The sequence below is a fragment of the Epinephelus lanceolatus genome, chromosome 18 (assembly GCF_041903045.1).
Source record: "Epinephelus lanceolatus isolate andai-2023 chromosome 18, ASM4190304v1, whole genome shotgun sequence".
NCBI lineage: Eukaryota > Metazoa > Chordata > Actinopteri > Perciformes > Serranidae > Epinephelus > Epinephelus lanceolatus.
This window is the reverse complement of record NC_135751.1, coordinates 25,776,562-25,794,086: the sequence shown is the minus strand read 5'-3', so window position 1 is coordinate 25,794,086 and position 17,525 is coordinate 25,776,562. Positions and strand designations below refer to the sequence as shown.

General features: G+C 41.7%; 1 protein-coding gene across 2 annotated transcripts in view; it reads left to right on the top strand.

Moving 5' to 3' along the window:
* Positions 1–17,525, top strand: part of prkcab (protein kinase C, alpha, b) — a 161,105-nt gene that overhangs the window by 48,009 nt on the left and 95,571 nt on the right. For both annotated transcript variants that reach the window (XM_033644717.2, XM_033644716.2), the window contains exon 3: positions 2,643–2,725. In XM_033644717.2, the coding sequence (XP_033500608.1) occupies positions 2,643–2,725 (83 nt within the window). The remainder of the gene's footprint in view (positions 1–2,642; positions 2,726–17,525) is intronic.

Sequence of the window (17,525 nt, the reverse complement as noted above, 5' to 3'; positions counted from 1 at the left end):
GAGCTATCTAGCAGTCCCGCTTAAGGTAAATGTGGTAGGGGTTACTATGCAGATGACACACTGGTCTACATCTCCCCTAAACCCTCCACTGCCTTTCCTCCCATCTCCCTCACCACCTGCCTTGAGGACATCAGTAGTTGGATGAGCAGGAACTTTTAGAAGCTCCACGGCAGCAAAGCTGAGGCCCTGCTCATTGGTTCCAAAAACACCTGGTCCAGCCAAGACAAGAACCTTGGTGTCATTCTGGTCATTCGAACCCAACATAAAAAACATTAACCAGACTGCTTTCTTCCACCTCCCCAACACCTTTCAGACTCCACCCATCACTGTCCAGCACTGAGGTCTCGGTCCATGCATTTGTTAGATGCTCTATTGACTACCAAACTCCTTAACAGGCCCCACATCATTCAAATCTCTGCTGCCCAGATCCTCACCTGCACCAAATCATCCGACCACATCACTCCCATTCTCATCTAACTACACTGGCTCCCTCTTTAGTACCGGATTGACTACAAAATCCTTCTGCTCACCTTCAAAGCCCTCCGAAACCTAGCCCCCACTTATCTCTCTGACCTTCTCCAGGAAAACATCCCCCCCCCCCCCCCGCTCCATGCGCTCTTCCTCTGCTGGCCTTCTGACCATTCTCACCTTAGCACCAGTACTAGGGCTTTCAGCTGCACTGCTCCCAGGCTCTGGAACTCCCTACCCCCAACACATTTGACAGTCTGACAGCATAACACCTTTCAAATCCTATCTCAAAACCCACCTATTCAAAATGGCTTATGTACTTTACACTGACTGCGTTACTAGGGGTAATCACCGAATGAGCTGCACCGCTAGCTAACTAGCTCCCACCAGACTTGGATGGTGCACAGTACAATAACTGAAGAATAGCAAAATTAACCTAGGCCTATAGACCTGCATGCGCAACTGCTGAAAAATACTCTCGGTGGTTAACCAACATGAACAACATGGTGGTTAACATGAAAGCCAAAAATGTTAACCTGCTGAAAACGCTAGAGGAAAAATCAGGGAATCACTATTTTCATGGCAGTTCCTGTAATATCTCATTGTGGACCAAATTGGTGGAGTGATCAACACTAAGGGACCACACCTGCCATCACAAAGCATGTCAGCTTATTTGTGTGCATTATGTGTAGATATAGATGTGGTTTCAACTTGTCAAACATTTGACCTGAAGAAGATCTAAGTAGGAGGATCTAGTGTATCTTGATTAAACTTCTGTGGCATGGAGTAAGTGTGCGCTACTTTTTCTCTTCATGAGCTGACCAACTTTACCATCCCTGGAGCCAAGCTGCCAGCATGGCTGTGAAGTCCCTACTGACTGGGTCCTAGAAATTCCTGCCATCTGCATTTAGGTCTGTGTATAGCCTTTTTTATGGGAGTACCATACATTATAGAAATGACAAAAGGCACAGGTGAAAACTTCAGAGCTGGGATAAATCACTCTGGGCCACTATTTTGCTGAGCTTTTTATCCCCCTCTTCTCTCTGCCTCGTTTCTTCTTTATTACCGCTGCCACTTGCTCAGCATTACACCAGTGGCGGGGGAATATCCCCTCTGACATACATATACAGGGAGAAATGCTGTACTGACTATAAAGGTTGGATTATGACTATAATGATGGACAATCATTATGTTGAAAATACTGATGATGACACCAGTGCTTGTATTAATGATGATTTATCCAAATGAAATGTATCCAGTTATCTGTGCGCCATGATACAGTCCAGCCATTTGCATGGGCAGTTGAACTCCCCGCTGTTTCTTGGACTTCGCAGGAAACGAATTTATCTCGTTCAACCGATGGCCGTCAGATTGTCTGGCAACTGTGATGTAACTGGCAGACTTACAGACAAAAAAACACGCAAATACAATGATGGGAGAGCACAAAAGTGCACATGAACAAGCAGGCAGCTTGACAATAAGCAAAGCAGACAGATTGTGTGAGAATGAAAAAAAGACAGAAAGAGTGAGGAATTTCAAACAATGGCAGGGAAAAAATACATTTGGGTACACAGAGTGAGAGTCAGAGAGGGAATCAGCTTGTCACAGATGTCCGCGCTTTTCCCTCCAGATCCGCACAAGCGTCCAAATGTAAATGCCACTGCCGACGTGAGAGCAGCGTCAGGTGTCATGTCAGCCATGTCACGCTGAGTGACACTTTTGGTCGAGGCAGATCCCAGTTCGGTTGGAGACAATGATGCAATCAGCATCAACCCAACAGACTGTAAAGAGCCGACGGCTGCAGAATGCACAAAATCATATAGTGACATTTTTATTGTGTGTGGGTGTGAGTGAGGGAGCACACATGCATGTGAGTCTGTTTGTCTGCATTTGTTTTTGTGTGTCTGTACAAGCGAGGCTCGTCAGACTCGCTTTGAGGTTGATTGATGATAATTTACATGCACATTTCTTCGCTTACTGCCTTTCTATTTCTCCCTCTATCTCTCAACCATTTGTCAGATAACTCCAGACAGAATAAGGATTTCATTCTTTGTGTCTTGTGTGTTTAAATTTTATTCCCCTCAGAGGCAGATTTGGTGGTTGAATGCCCTTTATGTGTGCAGCATTGTGTCATAAATTGTTATTGTTAAACTGTTTTCTCTCTTTTCTCCCAGTGTGCTGTTTTGTGGTCCACAAACGCTGCCATGAGTTCGTCACCTTCTCCTGTCCTGGAGCCGACAAGGGTCCTGACACAGACGTAAGTTCAGCTTTTTCTCTGAATACTAGAGTTGTTCTGATATCGATAGCAGTAAGTATCAGAGATGCCCCCAATACTGCCTAAAATTCTGGAACAGGTATTGATGAGTGCGCAAGTCTATGCACCTATCCACACATAATTTATTAATAAAGCTTAAGGTAGGTTTACACCTGGATAAATTAGCAGACTTCACAGAAATCAATACTTCTTTGCTGCTCTACAGTAGTAGTAGTTTTATATCAAGCCAAACACTGGACCGGATTGGTGTACTGAATTTTACCAGGTGTCCGGCTTGACTCAACAGCTGCTCCTGTGTAAAACAAATGTCACTGTGAACTAACAAAAAAATAGTGTCTGACTATCATGTGGCATTGCGAAACATGGCAGCTCTCTGTCCAGGCTGAATCCATCTGTTACGTCATGTAAACAAACCATGTAGCCAGATCAGACTGGAGATATAACAACTTTAAAGATGAGTGAGTAGCCTACTACTGGGGCAGCGTCTGCAATGATGCGGGAGCTGAGCTGGATGGCAAAGCTTTCAATTTACTGGTCCATCTATGTCCCAACCCTCACCTATGGTCATGAGCTCTGGTTAATGACCGAAAGAATGAGGTTGCGGATACAAGCAACTGAGATTAGTTTCCTCCGTGGGGTGGCTGGGCTCAGCCTTAGAGATAGGGTAAGGAGCTTGTACATCTGGAGGGAGCTCAGAGTAGAGCTGCTGCTCCTTTGCGTGGAAAGGGGTCAGTTGAGGTGGTTCGGGCATCTGATCATGATGCCTCCTGAGCGCCTCCTGTTAGAGGTGTTCCAGGTAGGTCCAACTGGTAGGAGGCCCCGGGGCTGACCCAGAACATGCTGGAGGGATTACATATCTCATCTGGCCTGGGAATGCCTTGGGGTCCCCCAGGAGGAGCCAGAAAGCATTGCTGAGGAGAGGGATGTCTGGGGTGCTTTGATTGGCCTGCTGCCCCCGCGACCCGACTTCGGATAAGCAGTTGAAAATGGATGGATGGATGGATATTAGCAATGGTAATTTATAGGGTCCAGCCCAAGCCTAGTATACAGCTGTAAAAAAAATTGTTTAATGCAGTTGTATCTGCTCGATATGGGCTAAATACCCAGATTTGAGTGCATCTATTTGCACACAAAGACGCATAGTAACAATAAAAATAATTTTGTGATATTTGATATATGATTACAAAAAAGTACATTATGCAGTTTTTAATGTCGATGAAAAATATCTTGACAAAAGCGAAATATGTGTCCAAAAAGTAGGAATATTAGATATTATTCTACTGCATTTATCAGTTGTATTTAGATTTTTCGCAGTTGATAATAAACAAAATAAAAAAAGGTACATACAGGTGGGCATGCGTGCCCTTGTGCTTTATTTCAAAGCAGATCTTATAGACCAAGTACTGTAGTTTTATTGAGTCTGATTCTCCCATCAGTCTTTTTAGATTTGAAGTTGGCACAGACACTGTTAGAACAGATAATCTCATTTGCTTCTTTTCTGTCCCCTGTCTTCATACTTAATGCAAGAAAATCAATTCAGACTGACCACTGGAAAACACTTGAAAGATCAGTGTATCAATAATATATTGCGACTGAGAGTATTGCAATAAATCAAATTGATTTTTTTATGTCAGCCTGTAAAATTCAGCCCTCTTCTCTGCAGTATATTTATCACTTAGTTGGAGCCCTTCTCTGTTGCTGCATCAGCAACTGTTTGCTTCCACACATCAGGTGTGATAACACTGTCCCTCATTAGCCTCCTCACTTTCCCCCAAAGCTCATCTGATGCTGTCGGGTGGTGGTGGTGGTGTTTTATCGGTGTTGGAGTCTGACCTCTGTGGTCCCTCGGGAGGCAGTATATCTGTGTGGAGTGAATGTGTGGCCCTGCTGTAGCTGCTGAGCCTCAGTGTCCTCTTCCCTCCAGCCAGGAATGGGATGTGTCCTTGGTTTGATAAGAGTGGAGGTCAAGCACAGCCGCAGCAGGCGCTGATGTCTGTGTGCTTACATGCAACAGGCAAGTAACACACATGCATGGACAGTTTGTGCGTGGATGACAAGTCCCCTTCTGTGGTGGAATGTAACTAAGTGTATTACACTCGTGTACTGTAGTGTAGTACAATTCTGAGTCACTTGACTTGAGTATAGCTTTAGTTACTTTGCAGATTTAGATTGTTAATACGAAATATAAAGCAACTAGTAAATTATGATGTCCTCCTGAGACCCTGTGTCCTTATATGAGGACATCACATTTGGGGTTTACTTGACCTCACACTACCTTCTACTTAACTTAGACCCGTCATCCTTGTTCGTGGACACTTTTTTGTGCCATCTAGTGGTAGTAAGAGCGCAATACACTAATTATGCAAAAACAAGATGGCAGCCATCTCTGCCAAGTCAGTCTGCAGCCAATCCTGACAAGTGTGGACAAGATCCAAAACCTGATCACATTTTATAGTTGAATCTTGTTTATTGATGATTAATAATGTATGTAGTTTGATACGGCAACAAATTTGACCAATTTTAGCAACAGTAACAAGATAAGACTGTTAATTAGGAAGTATTTGTTTGAGAACAGTGTGACTTTATTGTTGTTTCGTTTGAGGACACCGGGACTTAATTATTGTTGACAGATTTTAGTGTTTTATATTTATCGGGTCCTACTGATCCCAAATAGCTAGGAGAAATAAAAAATGCCTACCAACCAAAAGTTTGGGTCTCAGGAGGATTTATTATTGTAGGTTAATCTACCCAACAGTGTATGAAATAGTTATAGTTAGTCCCACCTTCATCAACTACAATGTTAAAGTAATGAACACATTAATGCATCAATGCTATAATAATAATAACTATAATCCAATAATATAATAAACATTATTCTGGCCATTCTGCACAATGAGTAGTTTTATTTTTCGTATTTTAATACTTAATAGTTTAATATTTTGAGGCTAAAACATTTGTACTTTTAATTAAAGGTATAATATGTAACATTTTCACATTAAAATCTACAAAAAACTGTTGCGTTAGAGCTGTTGTCACCGAACTAGGCCTCGCTGTAACTGCTGGTAAGCAACCTTTGGAATCTGTGTTGTGTGGACAATAATGAGGAGGCTCATTGTACCTTTTACACCGCCATTTATTCTCCATACAGGAACAGAATATGTACTGGTCAGTCATACAGTTGACTCGTTACAGGCAGCTCACACACAGCACGCTACAAAAGAACAGCACTTTTTCTTAGCACAGAGGCCAGCTAGCTATTATATGCTGTATGCTCATGCTCATTTGGACATTGTATCACTTAACGAGTGCAACAGCTCACTTGTAACTCTTTCCAGTGACGTTTCCATAACTCTAAATGTTCATATGGTGGACATACAGACATTAATACACAATATTTGTACACAGTGCTGTGCTTGACAACTCACCTTGGGTATGTCTCTCATGATGTTTTAACGCCTGCAGTGGCATTTACCTACCACCTCTGAGAGAGGGCGCCCTTGAGCCAATAACACAGGTATAACCACATAACTACATAAGTGCATGGCTATCACATTATAGTAATCATAGCAAGTGGAATTACATACAATACAAACTCTGTTACACTGTGTTATATATTTTGTTGAGTTGTGTACTTATATAATCCAAAATGTTTCCAACATTGTTCAAAGACAGAGCAAAAACACGCTACTTCACAATGTCATCAATGTCCGTCTTTTGTTAATGTTAAGAGTTTGAATAAAGGATTTTCATTACTTGTAAGAGAGTATTCTTTACACTTGCTACTTCTACCATTAGTGCTAGTTTCTTCACCTCTACTTTACAAATGCGAACACACACAAAAAACAATCAGACGCTGATGTTCTCGCACTTCATTTTCACCAGACTGAAAGACCTACTAATGAATGTTCCCTTTACTAAGCCAATTAAGACGCACACCCACACCAATATCCTCTCATGTTTACACGAGCAAGAACATTAAATGTCTTACACATTTTCATTAATGACGATACTCTGTTTGTTCAGCGCCTCCTCAGCTCGCAGTGGTTCTCCGGTTCTCCTCATTAAATAACATCAGAAGTAGTTTAAGTGTTTTTATGAGAAAAGTAGATGCAGTTTAGTGAAGCTGTAGAGTGCACTTCTTTTAATTTACGCCTTGTGTTTTATCAACTTCTATCAAAACTGTCGCTCTGTATTGGCTTCTCTTCATCTTCTCTCTTCTTTAAGACTCATTAGTCTTGTCTCTCGCCTTCCAAGACCCATTGTTCATTTTCATCTTGTTATTCAATCATGCATCTCCTCAGCTCCAACTGTCTATCTTCCTGACTAACTGTTTCTCTCTGTCTTCCTCTCTTTTATCTTTCTCTCTCTCTCTCTCACACACACACACACACCTGCATTGAAGTTCCCACTGTGAATTTTGGTCTGTCGGTTTTTTGTGCCCATTATCTACCGACTGGCACAGTGAATAGAGAGCCCTTTAGGGACAGACCTCTTTGAATTCCAAATGATGATACGGGACTCGCTCATACACAAACAAAGCACTTATTTTCCTTTTAATCTTATCAGTTTATGACCCTATTCTCAATTAAAACAGTCTCACACAGCATAGTTGAGCAAAAAGAAAAGTACAGACCAAACAGTCAACTTGCCCTTAATGCCCCCAAAACTATCCAGGTATCCCTAATGGATCATACAGTATGTGCTTGTGCTCAATGCTAACTGAACAGCATTAGGGGTCGCGGGGAGGCTGGAGCCTATCCCAGCAGACATTAGGCAAGAGGCGGAGTACACCCTGGACAGGTTGCCAGACTATCACAGGGCTGACACATCAAGATAGACAAAGATTCACGCTCACATTCACACCTACGGCTAATTTAGAGACACCGGCATGTCTTTGGACTGTGGGAGCAAGCCGGAGTACCGGAAAGAACCCACACTAACATGGGGAGAATATTCAACCTCTACACAAAAGGGCTCCCTCCTGGGATTGAACCCTCAACCCCAGGTTCAAGCCAGGAACCCTCTTGCTGTGAGGTAAAAAATGAGAAAGTGAGAACTTTTAAGCTATTTTTATGCATTGTTTTAATTTTGGCTCATGGTAATTAGTAGTTAAAGAACATTACTGTAATGGAAACTTCCAATTTTGTTTTATGTTTTATAGACCAAATAACTAAAGGAATACCTAATAGCCCCAAAAGACCATTTGCATATCAGTTAATCACCCTGTGTTGCATTTAATTTGTGAAGAAACTTTCTTCTGTCTTGCATACCTCGGGTGAACAAAGACTCTAAAAACTGAGAAAGTTGTAGGGGTCCATTTTTATCTATAGCAAAACTACATCAAATCATCTGCTTAGAAAGTGTCACACAACTCGTGCAGTATAATCCAAGTCTTATTTATCCAGTCGATGCTCAGTACTTCTCAAATAGACAGGGAATTGATCTGAACTACACGCTCTCTTCAAAGCTAGACTCCACTGACAAAAATAATTTTACGTCTCTGAACACAGGAGCTGCTGGTCTGCCACTGTGTAATCAGTTCATTTGTGTCAATGTGTGACTGGTGAATCTGAACTAACCCTTTAAAACATCACTTCAGTTGATCAAGAATCTTCTTCGTTTGCCAGAGGCATGTGAGAATAACAGTTTTCTACCAAAATTTGAGGTGAGTAAGGCTGAAAACACACTGGCACCACTGTGGCATGTCACATGATGTGTCAAGTGCGGCCCATAGCACCAATAGAACGCATAGTGCTGCAGCTTCTTCCAGCTATGCATTAGCTAAAAATCATGTGTGGAGACCCACTAATTAAACTTGAACAATCTCCGGAACTATGGCTCGCCAGGCAATATCTTTTATTTAATTGTCTCTATAATGACGGGACTGGGGGTCTTACAACTCGGGATATTTCTAAACCCTAACAAGCAGTGTCTCCTCATCCATTCTTCAACACACACAAGAGACAGCAACAGCACCAGAGTTCTCTTTAAATATCCATGGTGAGGAGAGGAGTCGATCTGCCATGGTAGCAGAGAGGAATAGCTGCTACGGGAACATGTATGTACAAGCAGAGAGTCAGTCAATCAGGGGTGGCAAAGCTGGAAATAAGACAGTGGCGTAAAGTGCTATACAGGAGCACCAATGCATGTTTAGCTGCCGCTGGTGTGGGGTTGTACATTGAAAATAGTAGAGGCGGCAGTTTTGGCCATAATTGACACACAAATGTTCATTTAGGGGGTGAAGAATTCCTTTTGTCAAGAAAATGATCGATGATGAGGAATATTTTGGAGTCATGCATCAAAATGAAATAATGCATTATCTCGGCTTTGGAGTGAAACTTGTTGAATCTGTTTCCTGTCCGGCCTCCAAGCAAATGGCATGACTCACCAACACCTATCCATCAGTCCCTCCCGCATCACTCCATCTACACTCCTCCATATTTGCCCTTCAGCTTCTGAATCAGTGTGGTGTCAGGACTCACATGAATGTGGCTTTGGGCTCGGACACTCGCATCATTTCACGTCTTACTCACACACACACACATATACACACATACACACCCTCTGCCCCTTCGCACTGTGGGTTGTGAGTGACCCTTGTGTCCCCCTCGGTGAGTGAATGGCGTCATCTGTCCGGCAGAAGCTTTGATCCGCTGGCAGAACGACATGGAGAAGAGAGAGAAATGTTTGCATTAGCATGTGAGTGAAAAGTGCTCTTCTCTCTGTGTTTTTCATTCAGCACATTGTGAGGCGTAGGTGGTAAATAGTGCTGTATTATCAGTCAAGGAACACTCTGGAACCAGTGAATGAAGGTGACTCATCCATAGAGAAAAACAATATGGGTTTCACAACCAGATTATATGTGAATAATAGGCCCAGATATTTGACCAGATCAAACCCTTTTAAAATCTTTTGTTTTTTTCTTTTTTTTTTGTGATATGACTTCATTGCAGTGACAGATTTGGTCGGTCTGATTGAAGAGATTATGCCTTACAGGGTTGTATTGCTGTTATACTCTCCTTGGCAGATCCTCTTTCCCACCATCTGTCTTTTGCCCTGTTCATTAACAACACTGCTGCAGAGTGTTCGCGTGTGTTTTGTGCAGTTTAGATGGCTTCTTTTACCCATGCATCCTGCTCCATATGTTACCTTACTGGACATATTTGTGAGATTTGGAAATTTTCATATTTGTGAATGTTCCAAGATTCAATTCTGGCAAAAATAACAATCCAACCCAAGGCTGAGTTGATCATGGGTATAACATGAAAGTCTCTTCAATTTTACATGAACTATTCAACCTATCTATTCCTGTCAAAACAACCAACCTGCTTTGGAAAAGGTTAAATTATCAATTAACAAATTATCAATTAATCTGCTGATAATTTCCTCAACTAATCAATTAATCATTTTATCGATAAAATGTAAGAAAATACAGAAAGATTACATTTTTTGGTAACAGTTTTTTGAGTATTTTTCAAAGATTTATTGGACCCTGTTTTCCCATGTTTTTGACTCTAAGGGACCAATAAAGACAAAAAAAAATTGAAGTTTGTCCAGTGTTGAATGAGAGGGCTGCAGCCATTTTCAGTGTACGTCCACTAAAAGTGCTTGATTTGCTTGGATTATTGTTGATAAGTCGATAAGTGTTTGACAACATTATGAAAAGGATCACTCCAGAGATAAACCTTTTTGTTAAAGACTTTTTGTTTAACCAGAAACAGCCCCAGAATTTCTATTGCCAAACCCACCTGATTGAATTTGAATAAAAAAGTAATTTTATCATCGTGAGACACACTTCATTCAAAGTTGACAGAAATAAAATAAAACTCACAAAAACTTTACATTATTCCAACAGTCACTGACTTTTGTTTGGTTCACATAAGCCCCAGTTAGATATGAAAATATTCTGGTTCTATACACACTAAATTACTGTTTATTTTCATGTATTCTGGTGAGTTTGGCGATGGCAAATTCAGGGCTGTTTCTGGTTTAAAAAAGGATCTTACTCTTCAACCAAAACTCTATCTCTGTAGGGATCCTTTCTATAATGACGTCATGTCATGATCCTGGGTTTTTATTAGCATTACCTTGTGGACTTTGTTTTGGTGTTTTCTGTTTGTGTTCTTTCTTGTCTTGTTATTCATTCATGTTTTATTTATATGTGTCATGTCTGGTTTTACTTCCTGTCTTCATGTGTCTTCCCGCCTGTTTTCTGTCACACCAGCCTCGTTAGTCCTTCCTTGTTCCCAGAGTCTTTCCTTCACACCTGTTCTGTATTAGTCTCGTTTGCTCCACCCTAGTGTTCCCCTCCACACCCTTGTTGTTAGCTAATCCCCATTTTCCTCCTTTTGTGCATGTCCTCCTACTCCAGGGACCTGTATCACGACACGAGATCAACCTTTCCTGGGTTACCCAGACCTATCCTGGGTTGACTAACCCTAACAATGGCAATCAGGATAATCGGTATCACGACGCTGGATATCAACTCGGTAAATCAACCCAGGGTTGCTTTATCAAAAGCCGTGAACGCGCACGCAGCGGACCAATCACAATCATGAGAGAAGCACAGCGTCACTGAGTGTCCTCACTGAGCGTCCTCACTGAGCGTCCTCACAGAGCGCCGTATGTGAGGGGGCAAAAAAGTATTTCTCATGTGAGGATCAGAGATTAATTCTACTAAAATATGAGGAGGAGGAAAGCAACATTAGAGAAAAGGCCAACACCGTGGCAGCTGCAGGAGGAGGAAACATGCGTGGCAACGCATAACGGGATGAATAATGTTTAGTTTTAGTTTAGATTAGTTTATTTGCACATAATGTTAAAAATAAGATTTACAAGATTAAAAAAAGAAAAGTGCCGGAGAGGTTAGAAGCCACTAAAAGCTTATCAAAGAAATTCCCCTGTCAAAACATCAATGAAATCACATGATAGAGAAGAAAAAGAAACAGGTCAGGAAAGAAGAAATAGAGGAGGAGAGAGGGAAAAATCAAGACAAAACAAGGTAGCAAATAAAATGATGTGTAGGTTAAATTACTCATCACTGGTTCAAGTAGCTACAGTACCTGTACCTGTACATCTGACACTGATCACACCCTTGAATCCCATGAAATCAATGCTGCGCAGATGAATTGCGTGTATTACAATTATCGTCTAACATCATTGTGTCTGATAAATTGGTCTTCTTTGTCATAACATTATATATGCTACAATAAAGCTTAAAGCTGACGCCACAATTAAATCAACACCAAATTGATAGTCTGAATAAAATCATCCTGATATTGAGCTGTGTTAGAAATTAACAGCTGCGCAGAAATATACCTCATCTCTCTCTTTAAAAAAAAACAAAAAGGAAAATCCCTCAAACACCATGAAGCCTAGACATGATAGGCTACTTTCCACATTTCCAGCAGCAAAGCTGTCAATTAGGCCCATTATCTTTAACAGGGAGCATTTCCTCCAACAAAACAAAACATTGGCACTAATGAATGGTGCTATTAAGTGTCCGCAAATGATCAGTTTCTTTCTTATGAAGGGGTGGGATGAAAGTTCGACTTCTTTCCACTCCGTTTTGAACAGTCTTTTCATTGTCTGTTGTTGTTGCTTTCTTTTCTTTTTTAATGTTCAAAATAAACTTTCAAATCAAAATCAATCAAATAAATTAAACTTCCCGTCGTGACTGGGCTGCATTTCTGTCAGCGGAGTCATTTTTTTCTGAACAGCTGATTGGCCAGTGGGTGGTGCTTTTTATAGGATCAGATTCAACCCTGAACTTAGATAGCTGTTCAGAGTAAGTTACCATGGTGATCTACCCCGATAAGAACTGAACCGGCTTCGTGAGACCGAAAACCCAGGGTTAACCCTGAAGTTACCTCGCTAAGACAAAATCCTGCTTCGTGATACAGGCCCCTGCTGTGTCTCGTTCTAGTGATTAGTTTTCTGTGTATACCTATGTGCCTCCATTCGTTCCTTGTCAGTTCATCTGCGTTCATTCCTTGGGCTCATCTGTGTGTTCTTGGTGTCATTCCCTGCTCCGTTTCCTGCCTGGTGTGTTGTGTTCTGTTTGGACCTTTTATCTCAGTTCTTCTTGTTATCCTGGTTGGTTTTCAGTTAGTTTTGGTTCTTCTGTCATTTGGACTTGCTGTTACCTGTCTGTTCTGGATGTTTTTCATCAGCTTGCTTTTTGTTTAACCTCAAACCTGCCTGCTGCTCTGCATTTGGGTCCTTCCTGAACTGATTCCCGATATGTCAGGCACTAATATAATCTGAGCCTGTCAGTGAGAAAAACAAACACTTTTATTGGACGTAAATTGACACACATGTCCGAAGAAAAAAATTAGTCACTTTGACACAAAACATGGGAAAATATGGCCCAGGTTGAGGAAAACTGTCCAAGTGGACAAGTTGTTGAGTGACTATTGTGATTGTAATTTAAGGTCTCCATCTTGTGTATTATGTCTGAACCTCTTACTTTCACAGTGACATGTAAAATCCTGCAGGATGCCCCGGGTGTGGAAGATCACCCTGGGGGGGGGGGGGTGCTGGTCCCTGTCCCTACAGCAGACCAAAAGGTAACAAAGAGCAACTTACTCAAAGACCTTTGTGAAGACCCCTGAAGGACGTTCCCAGGCCACTGAGGGGCGGTCTTCAGGTATAAATGTTTAGCTCTCCCCCTGCTCAGGGTCCTTCTTCATCTTGACCGCTCGCTCACATGTTGATTGACCTTTTCTCAGCTGAGAGAATAAAAAACTTTGTCGGCCGGCAGAAGTCTCTTTTTCATTCTTCACCAGCAGCAGAGAATTATTTTTGAATTTCCACAACACTACTGCTGTAAAGTCCTCCAGCTTCCAAATCTAATGTATGTTGTTCCCTTTCTCATTAATTCTGCTTGGATATCATTTACTAAGAACCACACTCAGAGACTCTTAAAAACTCCTCATCAAGTAAGTATCTACATAAACTACTACAGCCTCCCTCTGTCCCTCATTACTGCAGTCATCAGCGCTCGGGCCTGTTGACACTCTGACTCTGCTGAAACCTACACTATTGACTTAATTGGTGTGACGAGCAGAGCGAGAGGCATCATTAGCCACTGGCTCCTGCGAAAATGAGGATATCGCTGAGAAAAGGAGAAGGGAGAGGAAAGCGAGCAGCAATTTGCAAAAAGAACATTATTGAGCGGCTGCATTGTTTTTTCCTCAGCTGAGAAAACAAAGCTTTACATGTACACAGATCTATGCAGCCCCTACTATAGGTGTTAATCACAGAAACATGACTTTAAATTTCCAATCCAGTCTTTTATCAGAACACATCCCTTTGAAATATCAATCTATGCCCTCAAATTACAGAATCTGTTCCCACAAATAAAGATTACACTGTATGGTGATATTTTGCTCCCACTGTTAAAGATCCTTCATAGTTAATCCGTCCTTACACATTTAGATTAGTCAGTAACAATGTTATGTTTGTCAGTGTTTGGCTCACTGTATCACTGCGAAAAGTTTTATTTCCATTGACACATAAGGCATAATTTAAAAAATAAATTGCCTGGAAAAGGAGAAAAAAAGTAGCTCAGCTGTTCAGTAGTTAACTATTAGTTGTATCCAAATGAGGTTCGTCTGTAATTCAGCAGCAGTTTGCTGGTGAGATTACTGGAGGCACAGTTCAGGTCTGAGAAACTGCGACTGTCTGTGTTCAGAAAATGACATTAGGAAGAGAGCAAAACTAAATTATAGGTGCTTCTGGATGGGCCAAAACCGCGTGTGTGTGTGTGTGTGTGTGTGTACACCTCTGTGTGACTTCAGCTAATTAGCCAGCAGCACATATGACTGTGTGCTGCTGAAGGGACAGTGCCAGTGGAGGTGGACACAACATTACAATATAACACCTGTACAGTCTAGTACAGTTCTGCAATAAACACGAGTTTTGAGGAGGTGAGACTGTTCAAGAGAGGCACTAGTTTATGTAAGATTTATCTAATATTTGTCTCCATACGTCAGACATAAAATTACATGCTTTTCTGTGCTTCACTACAAGGGCCCTGTCACACCAAGCTGATGGTCAGCCGTCAGCCGATTCAGCATATTGAATGAGCATCAGAGACGGCAAAGCCCATCCATGAGTGAAATCACTCTGGTTGGCAGTTCAAGTCGGTGCAAAAGAAGAGAAATGGAAGTGAGGTAAGTAAACAAACTGCATTAGTCCAGAGGGCGTGAGATCAAAACAAACTTGATATATCAGATTTTTTGAGCTCGTGACTGTTGGTGTAATTGTCCGCTAACGCCATGACAGTCTTCAGGTTTCACTTTCTGAATGATGAGGCGCGAACGTATATGCTTGTTGGCCGTTGCCTGTAGCCTTTGTGGTGTGTTCATGTGCAACTTATTGGCTGGGACACAGGCGACGTGAAGCAACACAGTAGTCGACTTTTGTCACTGTTAGGTCTTTGATGTTAATTTGGTGAGTCCAGGCCTTAAGACGAGGATACACAGCCAATCAGAGAGCCCACTGACACTGGGCACAGCACAAATTGCATAGGTGCAGATATAAAACAAACACATAACAATGTAAAATAACAACAAATTACAGAATTACAAGAAATCAAGAAACATTCAAAACATCTACAGCCAGATGTGCCTGTTTACGAGCCATTTAGAATAACCTTAAATGCATCCAAAGAGCCCAGCATCTGAAGATTCAGGTGATTTTGTAACTGATTCCAAACCAAGGAAGCAGCATACTCAAATGCCCTTTTCCCCAGGTCTTTATGCACTTTACGGACAGATAACAGGAATAAGTCCTTGGCGCAGACAATAACTTTCCATTCTTCTTTGTAGGATGTCAATCCATAGATTAGAGAATGGGATGCTTTAACTCAGTGGTTCCCAACTGGTGGGTAGCGGTCCAAAAGTGGGTCACGAGTCCATTCTGAATGGACCACAATTGACTCACTAATGTGTCAAGTTTGTAAAAAACACACTTTATGTAACAGTATAGTGACTCTCCGGCACAGAGCTTTTATTTTGAAGTGCTGTTTCCTGCTGTATAGTGAGTGACAGTTTGACAGCTACTTGACAGAGACCGCAAACTAGCTCGACAACACGGCAAATAGCAAGTATCATGCTGATAATATTAAACTGTGTGGGCTTTGAACTAATCACTAAGGGGAAATCTGGACCCTGTGGCTGGACCAGTTGGGTGAGAAAGTCAAATAGTTGATTCCCCTCTAGGTAATATAGTTTATATAGTTTTATGAGGGTATCTCACTGCATTTATTAATGACTAATGGACACCTTTATGCTGAACATTAAATTTGCCTTGATTGTATGATTATGAGCACACAATCAGCCTCCATTTGCCTGCAATCCCAGAGGAGCTCTTATTGTTGATGTTCCACTCATTTGTGCAGAAAAACAAAGACGGGCGGCCGGTTTATTGCCTGACGCACGGTACCTGTCAGCTGCCATCTGCCTACTGTCAACCTGTATAGAAAGAGGGAGTGAGAGAAGGAGAAAGAGCCGGCGCATCACAATGAGTCAGATGAAGAGAGTTGAGCTGCTGCATGTTTCTGCATCACTTTGACACATTGACAGGTTGTGTGCTGAAACATGGAAAATCCCTTGTTCCTTCCTTTTCCTAGTCCTGCTGTTGGCAGCTGTGACAGATGAATGCTCCTTTGTTTGTTTACCTTTAAAGGTTGCAGCCTTTGTCCTAAAGCAGTTACTGGGCATCAGTGCCTTTTTTGGAGACTCTTATTTCTCTTATTTGGCCACCTGCATTTCTCTTTGCTTCACTCTCTTAGTCACGTGTCAGTAACACCTGTGCTCAGGTATCACTGATTCCAGGTATGTCACTTACAAAGAGCCTTGGTGGCATTAGCCTCGTCTGGTAGCATACATTTCAGCCGTGTCGAGCACCATTAGCCTGCCAGTCTTGAGCCATTACCCTTCCAGCAGCTCCACTCTAACCTGCAGCAACAGAGCTATAGCTAACACGTCTGCTGCAGCAGCTTACACAATGTCAAATCTCTCCACATGTTAATGCTGAAGTGCACAGAGAGCAGATTACAGCTTAGAGTGGAGCCTCACTCAGCGCGTCCACACGTGCTGCACAGTGCAGCCACAGGAGCAGGCAGAGTGATGAATTAACTTGACTATAACTCCGCACAATATGTAAGTCAGAGGGGTCAGCTTAAAAGACGAACACTCGCCTGTGTGTCATCAACCCAGGGCAGCAGATTGCTCTTTAGATTACAGACGTTGTGATTATGTAAGGCAGCTACACTGAGGGGCTGTGAGGCTGCTCTTTAAATCACAATCTGTCTGACTGTTAAGTAGTAAGCAACATTACTTTAGGCTGAGCAGATGTCCCACACTGACACGGCCTCTGGTCATTTCACACAGACTGCTCTCAATGAGAAGAATGATGGGCAAACACTTTCTTTTTTTTTTTCAATTTTACTACTATGAGTTTGACTGCTGTCAGGCTCGTGCTTGAGTTTCCAGTAATGCAGTAAAAAAAAAATCCATTCATAATCAAAGTATAATAATGAAAAATAATTCATACTGAATTAAGGATATTTAATTATTACCATCTCTGTGATTTATCAGCAATTTAAAACCTATTTATGGTGGCTTTTTTTGACTGTGGATTGTATTCTAACTCATTTAAATGCTGTTAAATTTGGATAAGTTGGTGCACTTTGAAACTACAGTAGTAGCTGTAGAACATGTGTAAAACTTCCACAAGTTCATGATGATGGATGTTCTAGTTTATTAATTAAAGG